This window comes from Grammomys surdaster, unplaced genomic scaffold, assembly GCF_004785775.1.
Source record: "Grammomys surdaster isolate TR1022 unplaced genomic scaffold, NIH_TR_1.0 126198, whole genome shotgun sequence".
Taxonomy (NCBI): Eukaryota; Metazoa; Chordata; class Mammalia; order Rodentia; family Muridae; genus Grammomys; species Grammomys surdaster.
Window position 1 is genome coordinate 7,430,290 of NW_021621003.1, and position 27,355 is coordinate 7,457,644.

Genomic DNA, 27,355 nt, shown 5'->3' on the forward strand with positions numbered 1-27,355 from the left:
TGTGTGTGTGTGTGTGTGTGTGTGTGTGTGTGTGTGTGTGTGTGTGTAATGGAGATTCGTGGATCTGTTTAGTATGCAGGCTTTGGGTTAGCCATGCTATGATGTGTAGACTAGGATAGTGGATGCCTTCTCTTTCTGTAACCCATTGAGTGCCAGGGTATAGCACTTGCTCCAAGAGCAGGAAAGTATTCCTGGGTTAAGATGCATTGCTGGTGTCTTCGATAGCCCTTTAATTTGTGGTGCTGAGGATTGAACTCAAGGCTTTGTGCATGGTTGACAAACATTGTCGAAAGTAAGATTTTGCAATGTAGCCCAGGCTGGTCTTGAACGTTCAGTTCTTCTGTCTCTGCTTCTGGAGTGCATTAATACTTGTCTTTCTGTTATATCACATGACCTGAAGGGGTAGGAACCATGTCTCTTTCTACTATTTCTAATGCTAATTAAATGTCATTTGAAGAAAGAGTATTTACACATGCCAATAGTTAAATAACCAGCCTGAGGGACTTGACTCCTGATCTCTCTGCTTTCTTCCCTCCTTCTCTCCCACCTTCATTTGAAGCCAGAGCCTCATGCATGCTAGGTAGGAACTCCACTATGATGCTACACCCCTGGCCCTTAGTTATTTTTCTATTGATGCCACAAATTTAGTAGTTTAAGACAGAATTTTTTTTAACAGCTGCAGGACAGAAGTCCAGTTGTAGGACTTGGTAGGTTACAGTCAAGGTGTCTGCAGATTTGGGCTGCTGTCTAGGAAGCATGAGGGAGAGAAGATCCACCTCCTTGTCCGCTGGTTATAATAGGACTTGCTTACTTTTTTCCTAAGCCCCTGCTGTCAGGCGAATCTCCTTCCCAGAGGGAACCTCAGTGTTTGGCTTCCGGCTTTTCTTCCTCCATCTTCAGAATCTGCTGTGACAAGTGGAGACTGATGCATGCTACCAACATCTCTTCCTTTCTCCTCATGAAGTCCATCCCTCAGTCAGACCCATGCCTGTAGAGTTGCTTTGTCTATGTGGCGTGAGAATTGGGGTATAGACATCTTTTAGGACCATTATTGTATTTACTATATATGGATTTTCTTCTCAAAGACTTCCGAGTTTGTGGCTCCTTTGGTGCTTACCTAATTTTAAGCCATTTTTCTTTGGTTTTACTAGATAAAACTATTGTAAACTATGAATACTTATGTGCTTGCATAACAATGAATGAGTGAATGAAGGCTTAATGGGGCTCTCAAAATTCGATACATTGCAAACCACAGTAATAAAACCACTTCCAGAAAAACAAATCCTCTTGAATTCTCTCAGCATAGAGACTGAGGATTTTAGAGAAATGCCTGAGTTTATGGAGTGGCTCAGTAGGCGGTAAGGGATTATATTATCAATACCGTCAATTCCTAGTATCTCATTACTATAGATTATACAGCAATACATGAAGACATAGTTACAATCTTTTGTTTATTTTTTATAAAGCTAATATGAGGAAGGAAAATGGAAATGTCTTTCCATTGCTCAGCATCTTTCACAGAACCAGAGAAAGGTCAAGCTGGAAGGATCTATAGCCATTTCTTTAAAGCTAAGTAAAGGGAAGATTGTTTCCTAAACCAAGATGGGCTAAAGATTTTGGAATTTGGTAGGGCAGCTTAAATAGTAGTAGTCAGAGATACTATTGCTTAAAGTGGAAGAAAGCATTAAGAGGGAAAATGTTCCTTGCTTTTGATTGAAAATGGTCAGAGTCTATTCTTTTGAAAAGGCAAAATTATTAAAAAGTCTCTGTTGTGGGATATCTGTAGGAATAATAATAAGCTCTAATACGATATGAATTACCTTAGTTACTGAAGACTAAGCTACAAAGCACAAAAGGAGAGTCTCAGGTAGAGAAATGCTCAGGGCATGAAATTGAGGTCGTCTGTGTTGGTGATGTATGACTTACAGGAGTGATGAAGGAGGAAGGACTAAATGGTATATTTTTAAGCCGATAGCATCCATTTTAAAGGTAGAATTTAAATTGCTCTTCTTTAAAAGTTGAGTTTTTAGTCCTCTGAACATGGGGAGGGGGTGACCTGATCAAAGTAGCCTCTAGCCTCTCCCTTACAAGCATAGTCTTCTAGCTAACAAGTGAGCTGTGCTTGTTTGTTGTTTCTGAGGTGGCTGATTGATGCCCCTGTTATATATTAAACCTTCTTCTTCCTTTCATTTGAATGAGAAGCCCTTAGAAGAGACCAGAGTCGGAGGTTAGCTGCATCTGCCTGGGTCTCTCCAAGCCTGAGGAGGCTCTAACCATTTGGCAGCATTTGATTGTTTTCAACATCTTAAATACAGATGTTTTGATTTTTTTTTTTTAAGAGTAGGGAATTGTGTACTTTTATTAATGGTATTGATGATTGATATTGAATGTTCTTACTTCAAAAAGCCAAATCTCCTGGTGAGTGGAATTTTATGAAGCACCTGTTAAGCTTTAGAGAGGAGAACCTTTTTGGCAGGAACCCAAAATACATATTTAAACAATGAAGCTGCCAAAGTCAGGAAATTATAAAACAGTTTTGAAATTACAGAATCTGCTTTTTTTATTGCCCCTCGGGCTTCCCTTTGCAGCTTGGTTATAAGTTCTCTCACATGGGATTTTCTAATGTTCTTGCTATTTAAAGACCAGATTTAAAAAAAAAAAAAAGAAATAATAATCAAGTTTTGAGATCTCCTTGGGGTTGTGTGAGAAAGGGCCATTAGTTTTGAAATGGAACTGCTTTCCAGAGCCTCGGCTCACACCGTTCCCTCACGCATGGAATCCTGGTCTTTTCCTCTGGGGCTTTCTGCAGGCTGGACATGTAGAATGTTGCTGGGTAAAAAAAAGAAAAAAGTGCCCAGGGGTGTGTGGAGCCACACAGTGCTCAAGAAAGCAGAGGAAACCTGCTGAGGGTGGCTTCTTAACTTCCTCTGTCTGAGTCTGTCTTCTTCAGCTCTCAGATTCCATGTTTGTTCCCCTACTTTTAGAATTGAATTTCAGTGAACCAGGAACTGGGTTGCAGTAGGATGTTCTTGGCCTTTCCTAGCAGTAGATATTCTTTGTGTACTATGTAATGAGTGAATTCATCAAGCCACTTGGAGTTGTAGCATTCCAGACAGACAGGATCTTGCTTTGTACTGGACAGACCCCTGAATCATGTCATTACAGGTGTGCATCACCACCATACTAAGCTTGACCATGTTTAGCCACCTTTTTTTTTATTTTATATGATTTCACCACACAGAGATCAGTTGTTTGAACCTGGGTACCAATATACAGCACAGCATCCTCAAGAGCTATGGGCATGTGGAGGTTGGTGACAATGACAGAGCTACTAACACACACACACACACACACTGCCTTCAAAGTCCTGTAAGACTGATAGTTGGAATTGGGATAAGCTTCAGGTTTATTTCAGGGAAAGTATCATATAGTCATTTCATATATGCAGGGAAAGAAGGCAGAGAGAAAGTAAGTCTGTACAGCTAAAGTTTGGCCTATTTTGTTTTCAAATTCCTAAGGCTCACTGGTTGGCATCGGTGACCATCCGTTGAATGAGGGGAATGAGAGTTCTACAAACTAAGGTACTATTTACTGACGTAGAGCAATCACTTTTTATTGCAGGACACCCATCCTGTTTGAAATTTTGTCCTGAATTAACTGAAAATGTGAAGGCCTTGAGGTGGCAGTGCATCGAGTGCAAGACGTGCAGCGCATGTCGTGTCCAGGGCAAAAATGCAGTGAGTACGCGCCTCACATCCCAGCTCCAGGGAGGTGATCAGTCAGGGCGCACTTCCTCCGACACAGTGTTGCAATGTTTAAACATTGGTAATGGCACACCACACTGGGAAATTGTGGCTCCTTTATTACATCTTAAGGTTAACCTGGTAACCTGGGTGTTGATGTTCTGCAATTGGTCTCAGTCTCAACTAGTCTCTAATCTGTTGTATTACAGGATAATATGCTTTTTTGTGATTCCTGTGATAGAGGATTCCATATGGAGTGCTGTGACCCACCACTTTCCAGAATGCCAAAAGGTGAACTTTCCAACCATATTAAAAATGGGCTGGGACTGCAGGTGCATGGTGGAGCACTTGCCTAGCGTGTGTGAGGTCTGATGGAATTCCCAGCTCTGAAACAAACAAACAAGTAAAGTATTTACCTGCTAACCTGATTCTGATATCTGGATTCCCCCTCCCCACCCAATGTTGTTGCAGGTTTCAGTAGAAGAGTATTATAGTCATTTGGTTTGGGGTAACAGATATAACACAGTAATTCGGACCTTGGGATGAAGAAGACTCTCTTGTCAAGAGTTTATATCCCTGTCTGTATTATGCAATAAAGGAAGTGAATTTTGTATTTATAAAATTCATGATTATAATGATGACTTCAGAGTACTGAAACAGGAAGCCATCACCAGGGTTTGGCTGTTGGCTGATGTTGAAGTGCATGAACATCTGAATTCTCTGTATCTGGTGTAATATGGAGTTTTCTTCTCTGTTTATTTGTGTAAGTCAGCCATGTCCCTGCCCTCATGTTTGCAGTGTGTTAAACATTTAAAAATGAGCTTGCCCTTTTATTAGTAGTATGCATATATTGACATTGCAGAAGGTATAGAGAATACAAACATAAGAGAAACACAAAGGAGGAAAAAAACAGTTACCAATAGGTTCCCTGCTGCTTCACACCCTTTTCAAGGGAGCATTCTGCACATGTGTGTAACTTTGAGTTTTCCCCTTCTCAGTAGTACATGGTAAGCATCCTCATACCATTGCTTGCTTTCCCAAACATGATTTTACAAGGGTCATGTTGAGCACCATAACACGGAGCAGGGCTTCCAGACCTGCTTGTGGGCCATAAGTAAGCTTTGTTGGCACTATACTTTTCAATTTTACCTTGAGTTGTCTCAATGGGGCATGCATGCTTTGATTTGCCACCCTGTCACTGCTCCCTATTGTCACGTGTTCTAATTTGCTTTAGTCATATACAGTCAAGGTGCTTCCTGAAGGTATTTGATTTTGCAGCCTCATGTATAAATGAACCATGATTGATTTAATTAACCAATTCTCTACGATAGATACTTCAAATGCTGCAAGTGTTTCCCGCACTCCTGAAGATAAATTCGTAGAGAGGAATTCTCTAATTAGAGGCCACTTACTTGAAAGGCTGTCAGTTTTTGTGCTGACCACCAGTGTGTGAGAGATTACCCTCATGACAATGCCAATAGAACCACTGAGACAAAGACATACTTCCTTTTTTATGTTTTAATATCTTAAAAATAATTTTCATGTTATGAGTGGTAATCTCTTAGATCTGATAAAACTATAGTCTTAACATTTTAAATCAGTTTGATAGTAAGGAAAAAATCATGACTTTTTTCTCCTTTTCTTTGAGGAGACCCTGAACTCTGTATTTGATTATTGACTCTCATCATTGAGAAGTACCTGTTTTATGCTTTAATCATTTTCCCACTGAGGTTCAAGTACTTACAGCTTCAGTTTTACATAAATATTAATCAGATTTAGAGTCCTGGTATTTGGGATTGTTTGCCTCAGTTTATGTGGTTTCTATCCCCATCCCGTGGAAATTATGGAACTAGTAGAGAGATGTTTGTGCATTGAATTTTTTTAACTTCTTTTCTACTTAGTGTATAAATGTTTGTAACAGGTTGTTACAAACCTGTGATCCCAGCACTTGGGAGATTGAGGCAGGAGGATCTAGAGTTTAAGCCCAGCCTGGGCTACTTGAGACCTTGTCTAGTGAAGAGGGAAAGGGAGAGGGCTGAACCATTCTTGTGAAGAATAGGAAGTAGCTCTTCCAGGGAGTTCGGTGAATTTTTTCCTCATCTCCCCACTGATTTGAATTGGGACTTTTTGATATACTTGTCTATACTATTCACATCTTCTGTTTTTTTTTAATATGATAGACATGTAATTTCAATTATTATAATGCTTAAAATTGTTAAGTTTTAATTTTAAAATACTTAAACTCAACCATTTTAGTATTGGAAATTTCTTAAAGCGATTGATGAAACAAAAATCGTTTTTTCCCTATAGAAGTTCAAAAGACTGATTGATTTAAAAACTTTCTCCCAAGTGACAAGAAAGAAATAAAAGATAAATAGCTTATGACTTGGGCTGGAGAGATGGCTCCGTGGTTAGGAACATTTGCTGCTTTCCCAGAGGACCAGGCAGTCTACAACTACCTATAACTAATTCTAGGGGATCCAGTGCCTTCTCTGACCTTCTTGAGCATGTATACATCACATACATTCACAGACAGAAAGACAGACATTCACAAACACACACACACATTTCCCTGGGTGAGTATGGGGTGGTGGGTGGCTTAATGGGGAAGAGCTTTAGGGAAGAGAAGTTAAACCAGGGCCATCCTCTCTCTGTTCTTACCACCTTGACCTGGGGTCTTTGACCTTCAGCAGTGTCTTTTCTAAAGAGAGCAACAGGGAGTGACCCACTTTTCTAGAGAAAGATCTGCATACAGGCGTCCTTGGTCAGGTTACAACTACAGGTTTATATTTAATATCTTCAACTTAAGTGAAACATTAAATTTTTTTTTCATATATATATTAATTCAGGGATGTGGATTTGCCAAGTCTGCAGACCAAAGAAAAAGGGAAGAAAACTACTTCATGAGAAAGCTGCACAAATAAAACGGCGATATGCAAAACCCATTGGACGACCGAAAAATAAATTAAAGCAACGATTGTTGTAGGTTGAGATCTTATTAAAAGAAATCTTTTATGTTGTGCTTTTAAAAATGTAGGTAATTGTAATCCCCTCGAATTTTGTCAGATTTTTTTAGCATAATTTTTCTAAACTCAATAAGGAGTATTTTCCTTTTGCATAAGCTGTGGGATTTTCCCCTCAAAAATAGCATTTGTAACTACACTTGGTATTTTGGGGTCTTCTCTTGGCAGTAGCTATAATACCGAGTGACATATTTCAAACAGCAAGATGGAAGTGTTGTAAGAACTGCAAACTTCCTCAGCCTTTTTTATTGGCTGAGCATTAAAACAGCTTAATTTTATAAATATTTTCACAGGAATTTTTTTTAACAAAAAGTATTTTGTTCATGTCTTTAGAGAGTTTCTTTATCATTCCAGATGACATTAAAAAAAATAAATAACTCTCCCTTCTGATGCTAATGTAATATTACTACTTTTCAGATTTCTTCTCCAAATAGTAGCTTCTGAGAAACCTGTAACTGACTATACTGTAAAAAAGTTAGACCAAGCCATTCAGCAGGTGCAAGTGTGTGCAGAAATACAGATAAAATATTTTGCAGTAAACCCCAAGTTTACTATGATAGCCCCATTTCCAACTTCTTTTTGTTGCCTAATTGGCATCAAAGGCTAGCTTTAAAAAAAAATATGCAAAGAATGCATTTTTAACCTCTATAGAATATAGATTCAACTGTCAGTGTTAAGAAACACATACACAGGGCTGAGCGTGGTAGCACACGCCTTTAATTCCAGCACCTGAGAGGCAAAGAGTTTGAGGCCAGCCTGGTCTACACAGAGTGAGTTCCTGGACAGCTCAGGCTGTCTTGGGGGCTTAAGGACAGAGGACCTGTGCTTTATATATGGGAAGGTATTCTACCCGCCTTGAGAAAACACCGTGAATCTTACATGCATATTCTTTTTCCCCCTTATTTCACCTGAAGAAGTTCACTGTGTGGAAGCTCGTCTGCACTTCACCTCCAAAGGAGAAGTAGAACGTGCAGGCTCCTTACTAGAGGCTTTTGGGGTTTTTGGTTTTTTTGTTGTTGTTATTGTTTTGTTTAGTGAAATTTAATAGAAACCCTTTAACTGGAATGATAGATATTTTTAAATGGATTTTTGGTTGTTAATTTCTAGAAACAAGTATAAAACATTTATGAATAAATTCTTTCATGTTAGTGTCATTTGAAGTAGAAATTATGGGATTTTTCATTTTTCCTCTGTAGGCATTGTTCTTGAAATGGGACCATATCCTCAAGGTCCGTTTATAAAATCCAAATTAGAATATAAACTTTCTAAACAAAGGACACAGCTGAAAATTGCACCTGGCACTGATCCTAACTTCTTGTTTGTCCAAAATTGTCCTTTGAGCTCAGGAATTTTTAAGACAGTCTGGGGAGATTTTCTTTTACATGCTTTATAAGCCTATTATCCTTCCTGGCCAATCTACTCCAGATCCAGTCCAGATGCAGCATTATAATGCAGACATTTTAGTCTGGATGAGTTGTTTGTTACTAACCCTCACTGTGTCTTCTAGTGACACCAGAGATCTCCAGTGTTCACCTGATTTGGCTGAAATAGTGGTACCAGGCAAAGTTTCTGGCAGTTGAGCCACCTCAGATGAACCTTACAGAAATTGGTTCATTAAATCTTTGTGTACAAGATAGGCACTAAAACGTGTTCTATTTGTAATTATTTAAGGTGTTCTGGTATTTCGTTCATACCATTCTCAGGCTTCCATTTCTCCATTAGCTTTCAGCTAAATGAATAACTCTGAGCCTCAGCATTGTCATGATCATATGCAAATGGTTCTATTGCATAAATTCCTCCTGCAACATGGGTAGCTTCCCCAAGTCTGCCCAAAGGAGGTGCAAGCGGTCAGCTGCCATTCATGTTGGCAGCTGTGTTTGTAGAGTGGCCTCCTACAGCAATATGGCCAGAACCCAACATCACACGAAGTGAAATGTCAGTCAGAGTAGGAGGCAGAGGTTCTTCCGCCCAGTGTCTGGTAATGACCATGGTAAATGTGCTGCTTCTTCACCAGACTTCCCGTGCCATGTCCCACCTGCTGCAGCTTCTCTTTAATCATTTCTTCAGTTTTTTTTTTGTTTTTGTTTTTGTTTTTTTGCAGTTGTCCTTTTTTCAGCAGTATTTTATGCTGTAATTGTCTTTTCTCCTAGTATTATTGGCTGTTTATCATGCTAAGCATAAACTAGAGAAGTATACCTTTATTTTTATTTTTTAGTACAAATTTATAGACACACCCATATTGTACTTCTATAGTTTTTCAAACTAAGTGAAAAATTACTTCTAACTAGAAATGAGGATATTCTTCTACTCTGGATCACACATATGACCTACTTCCTCTAAGACTTCTTAAAGGACATTTCAGGAAATCATAATTACTTGTAACAACACTGGGAATGACTTGTTTTTTGTCTAATTATACAGAAAGTATTGGGTGTTTTTAGTATCTGCAAAATTCTTCTTCCTTGTACTGTACTTGGGTCCACATGGATTCTCCTGGTACCTGTCAGACAGGCCCTGGGAGAACCCTGACACACAAGTAAGATCTATTATCTTTTCCAGCCAAGCAACACGTAGGTGGTGGCACCCACAAAACCCATTCTTAAGTTTGCAGTGAATCTTCTCAAGTTCAAGTACATTGACTATGCATCTAGTTTCTATAGATTTGTTATTAGATGCCTTTATCGTTCTGTTATTTAATGCTGATACTATTCTCTAAATTCTTGCCTAGGTCTGTAACCAGTGATGAAGGATCCATGAATGCATTCACAGGAAGGGGGTCACCTGGTAGGGGTCAAAAGACTAAAGTCTGTACCACACCTTCATCTGGTCATGCTGCGTCTGGGAAGGACTCAAGCAGCAGATTGGCTGTTACAGACCCCACCCGGCCTGGTGCCACCACCAAAACCACCACCTCCTCCACCTACATTTCTGCCTCTACACTTAAAGTTAACAAGAAAACCAAAGGGCTCATTGATGGCCTTACTAAGTTTTTTACACCATCACCTGATGGTCGCAGATCCCGAGGTGAAATAATAGACTTTTCAAAGCACTATCGTCCAAGGAAAAAGGTCTCTCAGAAACAGTCATGCACTTCTCATGTGTTGGCTACAGGTACCACACAAAAGCTAAAACCTCCACTTTCTGCACTTCCGCCCCCCGCCCCCATCTCTGGTCAGAGCCCCAGTTCACAAAAGTCCAGCACTTCCACCTCCTCCACCTCCACCCAGAGCTCTTCCAGCCAGTCCAGTGAGCCCTCCTTTAGCAGTCTTACTAACAACAGCCAGCTGAAGGCACTCTTTGATGGACTTTCTCATATCTATACCACTCAGGGACAGTCTCGCAAAAAGGGACACCCAAGTTATGCACCACCCAAACGCATGCGTCGTAAAACTGAATTCTCTTCCACGGCAAAAGCTAAAGCCCGTCTCTTTGGAAAAAGAGATTTTAGGAGCAGGTTTCTCTCTCGCTCCTCCTGTAGCTGGGGGATGACTAGAGGACATATTTTTAAAGCCATTGCTCACTTCAAGCGAACAACTTTTCTTAAAAAGCACAGGATGCTAGGCAGATTAAAATATAAAGTGACCCCTCAGATGGGGACCCCGTCACCAGGGAAGGGGAGCTTGGCAGACGGAAGGATTAACCCTGATCAGGATAATGGTAAGCAAAAGGTGAAAGCTCCAGCCCAACCTGCGCCCGCCCTCCCCCAACCCCAGAGAGCTAAGAAACCAACTCTTGCCCATGACAGGCTCTAGCTCTCCTCTGTCCTCCTCACTTTGACACACATGCAGTGAGACTTTGACCTTTTCCTAATGCTGACTAAACCTCCAAAAGTGTTCTTCTAACTAATACTCTCCGCCTTCTGTTAGTTATTTCCCATTCCTAGTGGCACTAGGCACTACCCCTCCAGATACCTTCGTAGCATTGCTCCTGGCTTTGTAGTCCGCATGAATAGCCACCGCCATGCTTCTGCGTGCTCTCTCCCATGCCGCCTCTCATAGCCAGTGTCACCTTGGCGTGTGCTGGCGGTGCTTCCAGCCAGGTGTCAGCTCTGCCTCTCCCTCTCTGCTCCATTGCTTTCTCATGACAAAGTTCATCCTGCTTCCGTCTCAGCAGAGCCTGATCCGTGATTCTGTGGAGTGTGCTTTGGATTTGAGTGTGTTTGCATGTGTACCCATCCACCTTAGGGAGGAAACCGATTTCAAATGTTCAATGAACAAATTGGCCCATTACATTTGTTACCCTTTATCCAAGAAAAAGCCAAAATATGTCATTTGGAAATTGGTAGATTTTATGAGCTCAAAACTAATGATGGTAATGTTATAGCTAGTCATCACTTCTTATCTTGGTTGGAAAAAAATGTTTCATTTTGTATTGTTTTTACTTTCCCTCATATTTGTTATAGAAAGGTGAATGTATATGCATATATATACATATATATATACACACATATATATGTGTGTGTGTGTATATATATATATATTTGGGAAAGAGTTACTGCTGGATCTGTGAGCAAGGCTTAGCTATGTAAACTTATACTGCTCAATGAAAAAAGATCCCATTGCCCACTGTGCTAACTCAGTACCGTTTTTTGGTAATATACACTGGTCACCCATGCTTCAAATCAGTGAACACACTTTCTGCTGGTTTTAAATGACAGATACTGAAATTAAAATAAGCATCAAACAAGAAAGTACAGATGTAAGTGTGATGGGAAACAAGGATACCGTGACTGAAGAGGATCTGGACGTTTTTAAGCAGGCCCAGGAACTGTCTTGGGAGGTAAGGCCCAGATCCCCAGCAGTAATGAGAGTCGTGTGGCTTTCCAACCTTTGCAGTGAGGCTGTAGGGTCCTTTGTGGCTGTAACGTCCTTTGCGACTTGTTAATGCTTATGCCCCTCCCCCAAGAGCTAAATGTAGAATTAGCTCTTCTTTTCAAAAAAAGACTGACTGAGCTCACAAAACAGACCAAAGCAGTACTAGTTATACAGATAGAATAATAATTAACTGTCCATGGTGGCACATGCCTTTAATCCCAGCATTTCAGAGGCAGAGGCAGGCATATCTCTGAATTCAAGGCCAACCTGGTCTACAGATAGAGTTTCAGGGCAGCTAGGGCTACATAGAGAAAAACCAAAAAAATAATAATAGTGGCAGTGAGATGGCTTGGTGGGTAAAGGCGTTTGCTGTGCAAACCTGACAACCACGCTCAATCCCCGAAACTCTTGTTGGGAAGAGAGAGCCAGCTCCCAAAAGTTGTTCTCTGACCTACACAGAAGCACAGTGCAGCATGGGTGCACACATGCATGCACACTCTCAAACAGAATAAAGAATAAGATAGAGCTTTTAAAAAGGTTTATAGCCGGGCCGTGGTGGCGCATGCCTTTAATCCCAGCACTTGGGAAGCAAAGGCAGGCGGATTTCTGAGTTCAAGGCTAGCCTGGTCTACAGAGTGAGTTCCAGGACAGCCAGGGCTACACAGAGAAACCCTGTCTCGAAAAAAACCAAACAAACAAAAAGAGGTTTCTATTAATTTCTATCCACATTTGGAAAATAACAATTTCAAATTATAACCAAAAATCTCATCCCATCTCAGTTTACCGATAGTCCTTACACAGATGGCTAACCATATGAAAATGTGTCCATTTTTAACTTTCTGGCATTGATGAGTGCAGTGTTGTCTTTTATAATCAATTGAAGTCATCTTCATTTTTTCTGTCTAGTAATTTCTCTAAATGGTTCCACTTAACATGTCAGCTTGACTTGGGTTACTGTCAGCAGACATGAAGAAGTAAGGTTATAGACTTCTCAAAGACATACAAGTAATTACAGTGTTTTACTGTCAGTAGGCGGTAGTGTGTGGCAAGCCATCCCCTATTCCCTTTAGGTCAAGCTGTCTGCTGTGGGCTTCTAGCTTTGTTTTTAAGCAGCGTCCAATCATGCTGAAGACTGGTGCCTTTGCGCTGAAGAACTAGTGTGGTTTGTCATTCCTTATGCCCCCCTGACAGAACACTTCATGTTTGTTCTCCTTCAGTTAAAGCAAATGCCAGATTTCTCTCTTTAAATTTTTTCTTTGCCTACACAGTGAGGATATTCCTACATAAAAGTAAGGGACAATAGTCACAGTCTGAAAGATAATGCAACCCTAAAGCCCTTTATAACATGACAAAGCTCATTTTTTTTAATTCCATTAATCTCTTTGACAGGGGAGAGGGGGCCCACATACCAGTGCCATGGTGCAGGCATGGAGGTCAGAGGACAGTTTACAGGAATTAATTCTCTTTCTTTCATGTGGGTTCTAGAGATCAGATCATCAGTCTTGGCAGCAAATATCTCACCTAAGCCATCTTGCCAGCCCCAAAGCTAGGGATTTTGTTCAAGAAATATGTCATTTTATATGCCAGACAGCATAGTAGACACTGAGGCCACTGCAGTGACTGTGCAGGCTCATGTAGCTTGCTTCCAGGGAGAAGGGGAAGAAACAGGACTTCTCTGATAACTCACAGCAGCTGACATGCAACTTCCTGTAGGAGCAGGGGCCTGCAAGGTGTGGAGCAACAGCTGTGCCGTCTCCTAATTGCAGTTCAGATGCATTGCAGTGTGTTGTATAGACTTTGGGATTTACTTGCATCACACTTATTACCCACTTGGCATATTTGTTAGGATATTATTTTGCGTGCATATGAATTATTTACAAAGGTGCTTAATGTTTTCTGTTTTAACAACATGAAGATTCATAATAAGATCAATGGCATGTTTGGGTAGCTTCAAATGAAAAAGGAGAAACAATGTAAATGAAATAACTCTCTCTTTTTAGAACTCGTATTTTATCATGATTTGTTGCCCTTGTTTATCAGAAAATAGAGTGTGAAAGTGGAGTAGAAGACTGTGGTCGATACCCTTCAGTAATAGAGTTCGGAAAATACGAAATCCAAACCTGGTACTCCTCGCCTTACCCACAGGAATATGCAAGGTACGGACAGAGCCTGGCAGGCTGGGTGGGGAAGGAGTGCTCGGTTCTACAGCAGGAATGGAGTCCACCTGGGTTCCAAGGATGTCGCCCAGATGAGAGAGGCCTGCTGAGTATGTTGAGGCCTGGGTTCCGTCACCTAGTATCACATAAAACAGGTCACAGTGTGCACACCTTGCACTTGAGCACCTCAGAATGGAGGCAGGACGATCAGAGGTTCAAGGCCATCTTTGTCAGTACATATTCTGTTGATAGCCATGAACTTGTCTCAAAAAGAATGAATGAATGAATATAAATTTTGGTAGTCAGAAGTGTTTGCCATCAGCTTACTTTTGTACTGTGTTTTTGTACTGTTAGTGTGTCACTCTTAAGAACCACAGTTACTGTAAATTTCTCTTTGAGTCAGGTGGTAGTGGCACATACCTTTAATCCCAGCACTCAGGGAGGCAGAGGCAGGCAGATCTCTGAGTTCAAGGACAGCCAGGACTACACAGAAAAACCCTGTCCCCCCCCAAAAAAAAAAACACACACACACACACAAGATAAATAAACTTTTTTTGGCACTTAAGGCCATCTTATTTTGTTTGGTTAATAGGACAGTTGCTGGATTGATACAGAACCAACTCAGAGAAAACAATAGTCGTTTATACTGGCTTTCTTTTACTTAAGGATGTAGATTTTTGTCGATAATTTCTCATACCTTATTTTTTCATAGTTCTCACAGAAATTTAGCAAAATAGAAAAATAGGAGGAAGGGCTGGAGAGATGGCTTAGTGGTTAAGACTGCTCTTCTAGAGGTCCTTAGTTAATTCCCAGCAACCGCACGGTGGCCCACAACCATATGTAATGGGATCTGATGCCCTCTTCTGGTGTGTCTGAAGACAGCAATACTGTACATAAAATAAATAAATAAATCTTTAAAAAAAAAACCACCTATTTAAAAAAAAGAAAAAAAACTAAGAGGAAGTAGTAGGCAGCAAGAACTTTTATAGAGACTCTTCCCAAATCACTTAAAGCCATTTGCAGCCAACATTTTAAAAAGAAGAGAAAATGTTGAGAAGATTAACTCTAAAGGTGTCTTTCTAACCAACCTTATCACCCAACATTTCCTCTCTTCTGGTGCTCACATCAAGTCACATGGTGTTAGTAGAATCTTGGGTTTTTTACCTCCCAGACAAGACTACAAAGTGAGATCACATCTCAAAAAAATGGTTATGTTTTTTTTTTTTTTTTAAAAAAAAGAAGATTCTAAGTCTCAGTGGAGCTTAGCTGAGATTTCATGAATAAGGATGAGGTGATAGGAGTGAGAGTGAGGCCTCTGTCTGCCTAACTCCTGCACACACTGCGTAGCACCTGATACCACGTATGCACGTGTGTGCGCATAATTCATGTATCTGTGTAATAAGTGCATGTAGCTTAAAGTGTCTGGAAAGACTTGATGGCCAGATCACTGAAGTAGATGTCTATAGCATGTGCCTTAGCATACCTCAGCCCTTTGTTGGTGCTATGTACTGTTACTTTCAGAAGATTAAAGAATGTGTGATTAGTAATTCTGCATCACTGAGTGCAGGTAACTAAGTTAAGAATATAAAACTGCAGACAGAAACCCAAAACACTTTTTAATTTAAAGATAAGACCAGCAGTGGAATTGGTAGAAAACAAATGTGATCTTTTGACTGTCAGCCTTTCGTCAGCTGCTTTAGACTATTATATTTTACATACACACACACTTACATGTGTGTGTGTGTGTGTGTGTGTGTGTGTGTGTGAGAGAGAGAGAGAGAGAGAGAGAGAGAGAGAGAGAGAGAGAGAGAGATGATAAATGTCATCTTCCTCATCTAGAGGCAGAAATAAAAGCCACATTATTTTAGGACCTTTGCCTCATAGGTATCCATATCATTTTAAAGATAATAAATTTACTTATAAATAAAATATTACTCTAGTTACAACACTCCGCATTAAAACTATTGGAAATACAACATAAAATCTGAATTTTTTAAAATGTACTTGGTCACCCTAAAGAATAGCATTCTGAATTGATTTTTTAAGTGGTGGCTCTGTGCCTGGAAACCTTGGTGGTTGATCACAAAGTAAAATCTGAACACATGAGTTTTATTTAAAATATTTTAAGATCGATATATTTCTTGATTACTGGATTCTACACACACACGCTCTGTGCCCTCTTAGAGACAGGCTCTTACTATGTAGCTCTGGCTGATCTGGAATTAGATGTGTAGACCAGGTTGCCCTAAAGCTCATAGAGACCCTCTCCCTCCCACCTCTGACACCAACTGTTGGGGTTAAGGGTGTGTGCCACTATACTTGGCTTCTTTTTCCTTTTTAAAAATGTTATCAAAAGATTTTATAGACATTTTATGTCCTAGAGAACACTGAACAGTGTTTAGCTTTTCTCTCTTGAACAATATAGTCACTCTGATAGCCTCTCTGATTTTTAAACTTTGACAGATTACCAAAGCTTTACCTGTGTGAATTCTGTCTTAAATATATGAAGAGTAAAAACATTTTGCTAAGACACTCAAAAAAGTGTGGATGGTTTCATCCTCCAGCAAATGAAATTTACCGAAGGAAAGACCTTTCAGTATTTGAGGTAAGCATGTATAAACAAAAACATCATCTTTTTGAACCCTAATATTCCTAACTGTTGACTGTGTACTTAGATGGTTTGCATATGGATAGTACAGTGTGCATTCAGTCTTGGCATTGGAATTCATACTGTTCTTTAAAATAGCTCCATGGTTTGGAATATTTATCTAACCACATTAAGCAACCATTTAGACTGATGAAGAATTCTTACTCCATCACATCAACTTTTTTGGCTTTTTCTAATCCCTTTCTACAGCACAATATTCACCAGTGAGTTAGTGATCTCCTTGGCTCTTTGTAAATTCCACATTCTTTGGCAGGAGAAATTAGCTTTGTCTAGCAGCTGCAGCCAGCATCTGGCAGGCACTTCCTCTTCCAGGGAATTGAACAGCTCTACATACCTGCTTAGCACACAAACACCTGTGCTTCCATCCAGTTCTTGCCAGGGTGGGTAAATCCTTGGGGAGAGATCCCAGCAGATGTAAGGACTCTTCTCCAGTCTCTGTGGACAGCTACCCCAGAGAACCCTGCTATTCACAGGAAGCCCTTGTGTTCACGTAGATGTCATTGTGGGTTTCTTGAAGACATTTTGTATTCTCACAGTTGATGTAGTAGCAGTAAGTCTTTGCTTTATTTTCATTGTTCAGCCAGGCTTCTGCCAGGCTCAGGGATCTAGTTTAGCTGATCAGTTGCATATTGAGGGCTCCAAGTTTTCCTCTCATGGTCCTGTCTGTTCACAGGATCACTGTCTGTTCTCACCATTATTCTCCTTCCTCACTGTAGCTGCACACTTCTGTGCCTGGCTGTATTGTCTTTTTTACCATCTTGGTGTGTTGTTTACCCTTCAGGGTCTTGGATCAAGCCTTTCTTCTACAGCAGACCTGATGTCTTCTTTTTCTGAAACCCAGTGTCCTTTAGGGTCTCTCTTTCAAAATGCCCATGTTCCATGTTCCTGTGTATCATTCTGCTGCACAGTTGCTTTCTTCTCTGAACTGCAGTGTCTCTCCATTGTAATAAAGGGAAGGTCGTCAGTTTTTCATGTCACTAAGAGCCTTCTCAGACAGATTTCTTTTTCCCCTTTCAAGACTGCTCAGGTAACTACAGCTGTGGTATTTTTTTAAAGCACCTTTCTGCTCTTTCTAGTGAGCTTGAAGGGCAAATGGAATTGTTTGTGAGGCTGCGCTATTACTTCTTATTAAAGGCCAAACACAAGCTTCTCAGCCCAAGTACTACTGACATTTCAAGCTGAATAATATATTGTATAGGGACTTTAGTGTACATTTTAAGGTATTTAGCAACATCCTGCCATCTACCTCCTGGTTCCTGGTGGTGCTGCCACTCCATTTGTGACAACCAAAAGTGCCTCTAGTCATAGCCACATATCCCTGTCCAGAAAGAAGGTGGGAAGCTGGGACCAGCTCCTACTGAGTATTCCTGGTGTGAAGGATAGCCAAGTATAGATTACCTGACTTGATGTACTGTCAGGATGCCCCTCCAGCAGCCCCAAAGAGGCGAGGTGCAGAATTGTTCTCAGGGAGGCTTTGTGTTGTGTCAGCTTTACTATTTGCTCCTTTCCTGATGCCTTGAATGCCTTTCCTCTAACCAAAAGAAAATTGAAATGACTGTTCATCTTTTCCTAGACAGCAAAACACATTGTTTGCCTTAAGTAATTATTGAATAAATCATCATGAGTAAGCCTGTGTGTGGACACTCTAATCTATCAGGAAGTCATCTGGGCAGGATAATCAGTCTTGTTAGGCATGTGTTTGGAAAGCACAGCGATGAAAGTCGCCCAGAAGTGTAGTTCATTCCTACACTGAGGGTGAGGAGGAAACCCTAAGGCCCTATTCTAGCATCTTGATTGAAGGTATCAGTTATGGAAAGGAAACTTTTAGATCTTTTCTGTGACTTAAAAACAAGTAAATAGTAATCACAGAATACAGGTTTCGTGAGTTTCTTCTGTATCTGTCCTTTTCTTAGACTTTTCTGAGTTGATGAGAGATTGTTTCAGCATTTTCATTTCAGTTTCTGATGCACAGATGCACATTGCTGTTATTTCGTATGTACAACACTGTTTCCAAAAGGACCATACTCCCAAATACATCAAAACTTCCTTTAATTAAAGAGAGAATTGTATCCTCAGTGCCAGTTGCCTATATTTGATTATGTTGCTATGTGTGGGACTAAGGTTCTGTCCAAGGGAAATAGTTATATGAAATCTAAAAATAATTTGTGCAGTATAAGAACCAGTATGGTCCACAGGAGACCCGGGAATGGTCAAGTTCATTGTTAAAGAGCTCGGGTTAGCAAAACTTGTCTCCCCTAAGAAGAGTGCAGGGTCTGCTTGGCTCTCTGTTTCAGCAAGTCACTACATTTGATCAGAGACATTGGTGTCTGTGCCTTAGCTCCTGTGGAGGCCTCAGTGTCCCAGCTTGAGTCTTTTATTTTTAAGAGAAGTAGACTGTAATCATGATACTTACTGTAGGTTTAAATTCACCTGACTCTTTCTGCAAGTATTCCCAACACAGAGATTGTATCTTCTCCAGTTATATTAAAATGATACTTGGGATAAAACCAAAATGGATGCCTCTGCAATTAATCCACACTTTTGAAGAATCAGAATAACACAGGCAGTTCATTTATTTTACTCTTATTCGAAGTCCTTTTGAAAATAACAGAAATTTAACATGCATGATGAAATTTTTATTTGTTTCTTTAATTTTCAGATTTACTTGGCTACAATTTAAAAGTAAGAGGGCATACCTGATAAATTTTAACTCCTAATAAATTGCAAGCAAAAGTGACTTTGCTAGCGTTGCTGTTTCTTGAAGGAGCTTAAGGAGACGTTAGCTGTCTTGAATTTACCTTAACAAGAGGAAAGATGGAATTCTGACTCTGCAAGTAACAGCCGTTCCCTGGTTAACACTGTCTTTGTTTAATGGAGTATTTTAATCTTAGAGTGTAGGATTTAGAAATAAAATTACATACTTTTTAAAATGATATACAGAAGAAGCAAGTTTATGTTCTAATGATACTTTTATGTTAAATAATGTTGTCTGTTTCTCTTTTGCTAGGTTGATGGAAATATGAGCAAAATTTATTGCCAAAACCTTTGCTTGTTAGCCAAGCTCTTCCTGGACCACAAAACATTGTATTATGATGTCGAGCCATTCCTTTTTTATGTCCTTACAAAAAATGATGAAAAAGGCTGTCATCTGGTTGGATACTTCTCTAAGGTAAGCCTCGAGCCAGCATGGCCTTCATTCTCTCTTGCAAATGTTTTTAGTGGAGCTCAGTTCTTTGAGCAGGGTTGGTTTGTTGTTATTGTTGTTGTTGTTTTGGGTTTTTTTTTATGACAATAATTTGATTAAGTGGTTCATGCTTCTGAAAACCTCAGCTTTTTGTTTAAAGCCTGTTTGAAAAGACAAAAACAAAACAACAAAAATGGTGCCTAAGAAGTATGTAAAGAACCCCAGCACCATGTGCTGTACTAAAGCGACCATGTGACATTTAATTACCCCCTTCTGACTGCCTGGCAGCTTTGATATCCAAATGTTAAGCTTCTTTCTCCCTTTAAACCGAGTGTGCATGTGATGTAGCACTTAGAACCTCAGACTCTCTGGCTTATTTCCTACCCTCAGAGGTCTGCGATGTCCAGTGTGTTAAAGCATTGGTGGGGCTGGGGGCTGCTGAGATGGCTAGTGAGAAAGGGCCAGGATCAGCTTGATAGGAGAGAACTGACTCTCAGAAGTTGTCCACATGCACCGTGGCATGCATGCATCTCCACCCTGACCCACACCCACACCCAATGAAATAAATATAATTTAAAAAAAAATGAAAGCACAACCGACAATTGATAGCCAAGCTGATAAACGACTGGTTTTCCACTGCTGCCTCTTATGATCTGTGCTGTAGTTTTTATGCTCTAAGGGAGTCTTGCCTATAGGAAACCTACCTGTCTCCAGCAGTCAACATGGGGAAGAGCTTGCATACTAAGGTGCAGTGGCTCATCTCTCACTGGTTCAGAGCTCTTCCTTCACCTTCTGCTCAGAAACTGCTATTGATAACTCATGCAAGTTGAAAGAGAGCTGGTTTTGAACATGTTTGCCAGGTGTTAAACTTGTCCTTGGGTGTGCACCGAAGAATGGTTACATAAACAGAGATGGTAATTATCCGGACACCCAGCAGATGAGTGACTTTTATTGGATCTGCTTTTCTTTAATGTTCATGAAACACTCCATACAAGTGCTGTTTTCACAGGGGATAAGAAGCTAGACTATCTTCCCAATGTGGTGGCATATGCCTCTAATCTAAAATGCTCAGAAGGCTAAGACAAGGGGATCACAAGTCTGTGGTCAGCCTAGACTGCATGGCAAGACTGTCCCATTATATATCCCTCAATCCCCCCTCCCCCCAGACACATACACCATCCAGAGGTCCACTTGTCTCATCCTTGGGAGTATAAGTATGCAGCTACTTTCCCTGCCTGCCTGCCTTTCTTGTTTGGTTCATTAATTTTTGTTTGTTTGTTTTTGTTTTTTTGAGACAAGATCTCACTATTTAGCTCTAGCTATGCTAGAATTCACAGAGACCCACCTGTCTCTGCCTCCTGAATGCTGAGATTAAAGGCTGTACCACCACATTCTCTCTCCACCCATTCCAGACAGTTTCTCTGTGCAGCAGCCCTGGCTTTACTGGAACTCTCTTTGTAGAGCAAGCTGGCCTGGAACTTACCAAGAAACGCCTTCCTCTGCCTCCTGAGTGCTGATTAAAAGGGGGGACCACCACCACACCTGGCCCTCCTTCTTTTTAATGTGGTTCTAAGCCTCATGCTCTCGGAGGCCCACACTGGCACAGCAGGCAATTATTGACTGGGCTAGCTCCCCAGCCTAGGAACATCTATTAAGAAAGGGAAGCGGATTGCTGTTGGATTATATTTCAGTGAACTCTCAGGGGTGAGAACAGTTCTGGACAGAGAAAGGACTGGCATCAAGGATATAAATCCTCTTTGCCCAGAGTATATCTCTTTTTATATCGAGTGACCCATTTATCTTACTTTGCACAGTAAAATTAATTATTTGAACCTTTACTATTGGTGTGCACATTCAGTGATGGGCAATTTATCTTCTAGAGACAACGCACTCTCGTTACTTCCTCGAGTTTTAGAGATGCCACAGACAGCTACAAGTACACAAAAGTGGGGCTCATCTTCCTTTATTCTTCCCTTTTTTCCACAGTTGTTTCCTGTGGTCTTTGAAACCAGTTCATTAAAGATCTGAGTGTTCTGAAGTGATCCTCTGATGTGGTTCTATTTGTGAACAGCCTCGTTTGTGGTTTATATTTGGCCACAGCACTCATGGCCTTAGAAGCCTTTTCCAGATCTTCTCTGTGTAGGTTTTGGTGGTGTCTGTATACTGTGACTACAGTATTGCAGTTGTGAACTCTTTAGCTCTCAGAGCTATCCCTCTACCTAGACTCCCACTATTGTTCAGAGGCTCTGAGGTTTGTTGATGTCTTTTTTGTTGTTTGATTTTCCCAGTTTGAGATGCAGAGTAATTATTTCTCTAGCATTTTACTTGGCCTTCTGATTCCCAGGAGACATATTTGTGTGTACATCCACTCACATGTCCCCTATTCTAGTGCCACTGGGGCATTTGCTCAGAGGCAGAGGACAACTTGCCGTTGTAGAGTTGTAGATTATCGTTTAGCAGGGCTGCCCACCAAAGCCTAGCGTACTCCACTGGGTGGACTGGGTGGAGTGTGTGGTGTTTTCTCCCTCTCTCTAGTTGTGTGAACAAAGAGAGTGGTCATTCTCTACTGTGGGCGTTCTTTCCCCCTGCACACATTTCCTAGATTTATTTGCAGTTTATGTTTCTAACTTTGTAGAATAAAGATACAGTTGAGAAGCATAGCCAGAGTGGATGGGTCATTGTTACTTGATAGTCTGATTAGCACAGTAGGTTTACTCAGGTTGGTCCTGACCCAAGCCACTGTTTGACCTCAGTGGATAGTTTTACAAGGACTACAAGTCACTGCAGCAGAGCTCTGACATACTTGCTATGCTTCTTTTTCCCGTAGGAAAAGCTCTGCCAGCAGAAGTATAATGTGTCCTGCATAATGATCATGCCCCAGCACCAAAGGCAAGGATTTGGACGCTTTCTCATTGATTTCAGTAAGTTACTTTACTTACTTTGATAGTAGCTGACGGCTGTTACAGTAAACTGTACCACATAAAGCTTTATTTAACCTGCTGTGTTGCTGCTTTGTAATCAATACATAATGGGTCTTCTATTTATATTCACATGAGTTAGAAGATCTTCCTCACGTGACAGTTTTCCTGCCACCCACTTACACTCTAGGAAAATGAGACTAGATCTCGCCACAGTGCCCTCGGCTCAGAAAGCCATTACCTGGAAAGAGCTGGTAGTGTTCTGTGGCGCTGTGCTCATTAGTGCTGTTAGGTAATTATTGGTGATTAAAGCACAAGCAATTGTTAGTTACAAAGAGTTTTAGCTTTCTCAAATTTTGACAAATAGTCTTTGTGGAGCAAAGAAGACCAGGGATAAACAGAGCCTGTTCACCTGAAGGAAGGAAGCTCTGTTACTTTCCCTTTCGCTGTTACAGAAGTTGTTTGTAACAAGAAGTTTCTCAGGAAATGCTTGCTTTATATGCACTTGTATCTTCTGAGCCTCTTAGGTTAAAGCTAGATGCTTGCAATATGCAGTGATTATGCTTCTTACTCGGTTATCTTTTTCATCTTGCTTATGTTATATTGAATCAGTAAATGTCAAGTACCCTGTGATGATAGTAGTTTCTAGCATTATGACAGTCTGTCACTTAAAACCTTGTGCATATGGATTCGTAGGTTGTTAGCTAGATAAAGGAAATTTGAGTATATATACAGGAAATACAAGACCTTCCATGTAAATGAAGGTCCATAAGGAAGTATGTTGACTCTGAGTCTGCATCTTTTAGAGTCTTAAGTGTTGAAGTCTGCAGATAAAATAATAAAAATTTAGACTAATTTTGTATAATTTACTGACATAGAAATATAAAATTAAAAAAAAATATTTTGGGTTGGTTATTTTTATACCTTCAGATAGTATTTCCAATTATTAATTTATTTTCCTAGTTTTACTGTTCTGGCCTAGTTATTCAGGAGACTAATGATATCAAGGATGGCATACTGGCTCACTATTTTTCCTTTACAGACTCCTAGCTATAATCAACTTCTTTTTCCTTTTATTTTTCCATGTTTTAAGTCGTCGTTCTTTGGTGCTTTCATACTTGTACATAACGCACTGATTGCTCCTCTCCTGCCCTCTCTCCCCTCCCTTGTCTAACCCCCTTGCCTGCTGCTTAATCTCTTTCCTGCATTCATGTCTTTTTATCTGTGTCCCTCTGGGTTTGACCAGGGCCATCTGTGTGGCTTTAGTGCCTGGTGGTATACAAGTGGGTACACATCTGTAGACCGTCATTACATGAGTTTTAAAACATAGCTATTTTTCCTCCTTGCTTAGATTGGATAAGTAAATGTAAGGTTGAGGCTACATTTGGAGAGTTAATTCCAGTTATCTAGAGATCGTAACATGCAAGTTAAATACCTGCTACAGCTACTTGGAAAGGCAGAGTTACCTGTCTTGTTATAGAGTATTTTACAGTCACCATCCATGAGACAGACGCTCATCTATAACTATACTTTCTGGGATGCATCACAGTCATGCAGGCCTAAGATTGGTGACAGTGTTCTTGTGTCTCTAGACTAAAGGGACTTTCCAGCATACAGTTCCAGGTCACCTTTTAAGCTTTTCGACTCAATAGTTTTGTTTCTCTTTCTTATTTTTCTGTGCATGGCCTTTCCTAATATGGCCCCTTCTTCTTGCCTGTTCAAAATCATGCCCATTTGGTAACAACACCAGAACCTCTTCCCTGTGATGCTGTCTTTGTAGGTTCTGTCTTATACTGTCTCAGCCATGTTCTATACAAGCATGTGTAGACCATGTTTGTTCTTTTATATGCATCAATATACCGAGTTACCGTGACCCCCTTGGGTACTTTTTTGGATCAGCATAGTTCCCATAACAATCTGTATTAGATGTGGTTTTGCTAATATGAACTGGTATGACGATATCTAAAGTGATGCCTAAATTATAAAGGAACTGGTAACACCAGGTAAAAAAAATCAAGCTCTAAATGCAGTAATATAATTACGGGGGACATTATCTGGCCTCCTGGCCTTGTACATGAATGAACAACCCAGGTAAAAAGCATTCCTGTAAATGCTAAAACTATCTTAAAAGTTGAGCGTAAGACATGGAAAAACCAAGGTGAACTTGAACTTTTCTTCCCTTTGAGACCGGGCCTCACTTTATACTTCTGGCTGACTTGGAATTCACTATGCAGACCAGGCTGGTCTTCATCTCTCAGAGATCTACCTGCCTCTGCCTCCCATGTGCTAAGATTTGAGGTATGCACCACCATTCCTAATCACTACCCTGTAACTTCAGACATGAAATACAGAGCACAATAGAATATTTTCTGGGACATTTGAGGGCATTGTTATGAATGCCACACACTGGATGTGACTGAGCTTAGTAGTCCTGACAGTGTTCTAGAACCCTTGGCCTTGTCTCTCCACTGGAGTGCTTAAGCATTGTGATGAAAGATTTTTCGTATAGTTGAAAGGGAGGCTGGGGATGTGGCTCAATGGTAGAGCTCTTGCCTAACAAGCATTAGGCTCTGGACTCAATCCCTATTGGCACTGGAAGGAGTAGGGGTGGGGAGTAGTTCAGAGGGAATTGGTATTGTTCCCTCAGAGTTTTACAGTACTCACAAGAAAAAAGGAACGGGTGTAAGCCCAATAAAAATTCACTTTAAAACCAGAATTATTCCTTGGCTGACCATTGTAAAGACAAGGTATGCTGTTGAAAAATTAATAGCTTCTCCTTGGGAGTCACTTAAAATAATGATAGATAAATATCTTTCCAGAACCATTTGGATCCAGGCTTTCCAGAGGGAGGGGAAGGAGCACATGAACTCTCATCAATTTTGCCTCATAGTTCAGTGCTCTGGGTAAGAAAGATAAGCAGGGGTTGGAAGGTTTCTAAAATATGTTCTGTTCCATTAAAGGGACTTCTTAATGGTTGGGGCTCAGTTGTATAATGCTGGGACCTTTTGATCGAGGTTGTATTTTCAGTGAGTCAGATCAACTATAAAATAGGGAAATCCTAATGATTGTAATTTAGCAAACGGAGACAACATACAGGAGAGGACGCTATGACTGCTCACCTGCACCTGGACTTTAGGTATGGTCCAATTGTGTGTGTGTGTCTGTGTGTGTCTGTGTGTCTGTGTGTCTGTGTGTGTCTGTGTGTCTGAAGAATTCAGGCACAATACTTTGGTGCCGGTACAGTAAGAGAACTAATGAGGTTGTCTACAGGCCCAAATGCTACCCTTCCAAGAAGTTGTCTCTTGCTTCTAGGACAGCTTGTCTGGGGTTTGTCAGAGTGTGTAAAAGGTACCAGTGCCCAGCCTGCTCATAGACTAACTCAGGATTTGTGACGACTCAAGAGTGATAGACACCGGCTGGAGGTGATATCACATCCTTTTTTTTTTTCCTCCTGGATTCTGAGATTTCCTCTCCCTTAGTCAAAAACTTTAAAGCCCTCCTACACACACACACAGACAGTTCTCCACCCTCACCAGACATGTCAAGACTTCAAAGAAGCCCACTTCCCACAAAACTTCTGCTACTCTTTGCCTCCCACGGACAAGAAAAATAGCTTTTCTTCCCACGGGGTACAACTAGGCACTTGGAGCTAGAATGTTCCTTCCTGAGCCCTGGCCTGCTCCTGCTGTTGGAACTACCCAGCAATGCCTTATATATTTCACTGTTTCCCTCTTTATTTTGAAAGAAAATTCAGACTTGAGAGAAAAGTTACAAAATTGTGTCTAGAATTTCTATGAGTCCTTTACCTGGATTCCCTGGGTGTTGGCATTTATCATGTCTGTTTTTTTATTCTCAATCTTCTCTCATATGTTTGTTTCCTGAATTGTGATGAGGATGAACCACATGTGTTAGTCCATCTTTAAAGATGCTCTGTTCTGAGCCCCACAAATTGTCAAAACCAAAAAATCCCTGTTGGCTCTGCATTCTGCATCAGTGAGCATGCTTGATTCTGGTTTTGTCTTGCCAGTGTTTCCTGCTGTCCTTTCTAGGGGAAACACCTCTCGGTGTGGGTTCCCATGTTACATATGGGAACATCTCTCACCACAGTCAGTCACTGGGTCTCTTAAATTTCCCAAGATCTACAGCTATCGGTGGTTTTGATTTGGTTTTGTTCCTTGGACATTGTGAAGTGTAAAGGACATGTTCTGTATATAGCACTTTGCTTTCCACTGGGACTTCTCTGACATCCATTGTTATTAGATTTGGATGATAAACTTTGGGGAAAAGTACCAGAGAAGCTAAGGTGCTTACCATGTTCCAGAGTGGTAACCTGCCAAGTCATTGTAATTAGTGTCTGATAAGAAGATGCCTTGAGATTTTTGTAAATACCATTTCTCCCATTTTTTTTTCCTCCTAGTTTCATGTATGTAATTTTTTTTTTTTAATTCAGTGTTTGGAGGCAGGGCCTCCTATAACCTAGGCTATCCTTTGACTTGTGACCGTCATTTCCCCACTTCCTGAGTTTGGGGTGACAGGTGTGTACTTGCCCAATTCCATTCATAATTCTTACCTAAAAAATGAATTTCACAGGGACTGGAGAGATGGGCTAGCAGTGAAGAGCACTGGCTGCTGTTGACAAAAGATCTCAAAACCCACATAGTGTCTCACAACTGTGTGACTCCAGTTCCACGGGGATCTGGGCCCTCTTCTGGCTTCTGTGGGCACCAAGTGCTTCCAAGGTACACAGACAGATATACATGCAGGCACAGCAGCCCTCCACATAAAAATGATAAATATGGAGAGAGAGAGAGAGAGAGAGAGAGAGAGAGAGAGAGAGAGAGAGAGAGAG

General features: G+C 40.7%; 1 protein-coding gene across 2 annotated transcripts in view; it reads left to right on the forward strand.

The window, feature by feature from the left end:
* Positions 1-27,355, forward strand: part of Kat6b (lysine acetyltransferase 6B) — a 158,768-nt gene that overhangs the window by 101,481 nt on the left and 29,932 nt on the right. The window contains exons 3-11 of one of the 2 annotated variants that reach the window (XM_028758512.1): positions 3,622-3,737; positions 3,953-4,034; positions 6,593-6,725; positions 9,495-9,550; positions 11,424-11,545; positions 13,621-13,736; positions 16,200-16,341; positions 19,412-19,573; positions 22,416-22,509. In XM_028758512.1, coding sequence (XP_028614345.1) covers positions 3,622-3,737; positions 3,953-4,034; positions 6,593-6,725; positions 9,495-9,550; positions 11,424-11,545; positions 13,621-13,736; positions 16,200-16,341; positions 19,412-19,573; positions 22,416-22,509 — 1,023 coding nt within the window. Of the gene's footprint in view, positions 1-3,621; positions 3,738-3,952; positions 4,035-6,592; positions 6,726-9,494; positions 10,424-11,423; positions 11,546-13,620; positions 13,737-16,199; positions 16,342-19,411; positions 19,574-22,415; positions 22,510-27,355 lie in introns of both variants that reach the window. The other variant, XM_028758511.1, reaches the window with a different exon arrangement.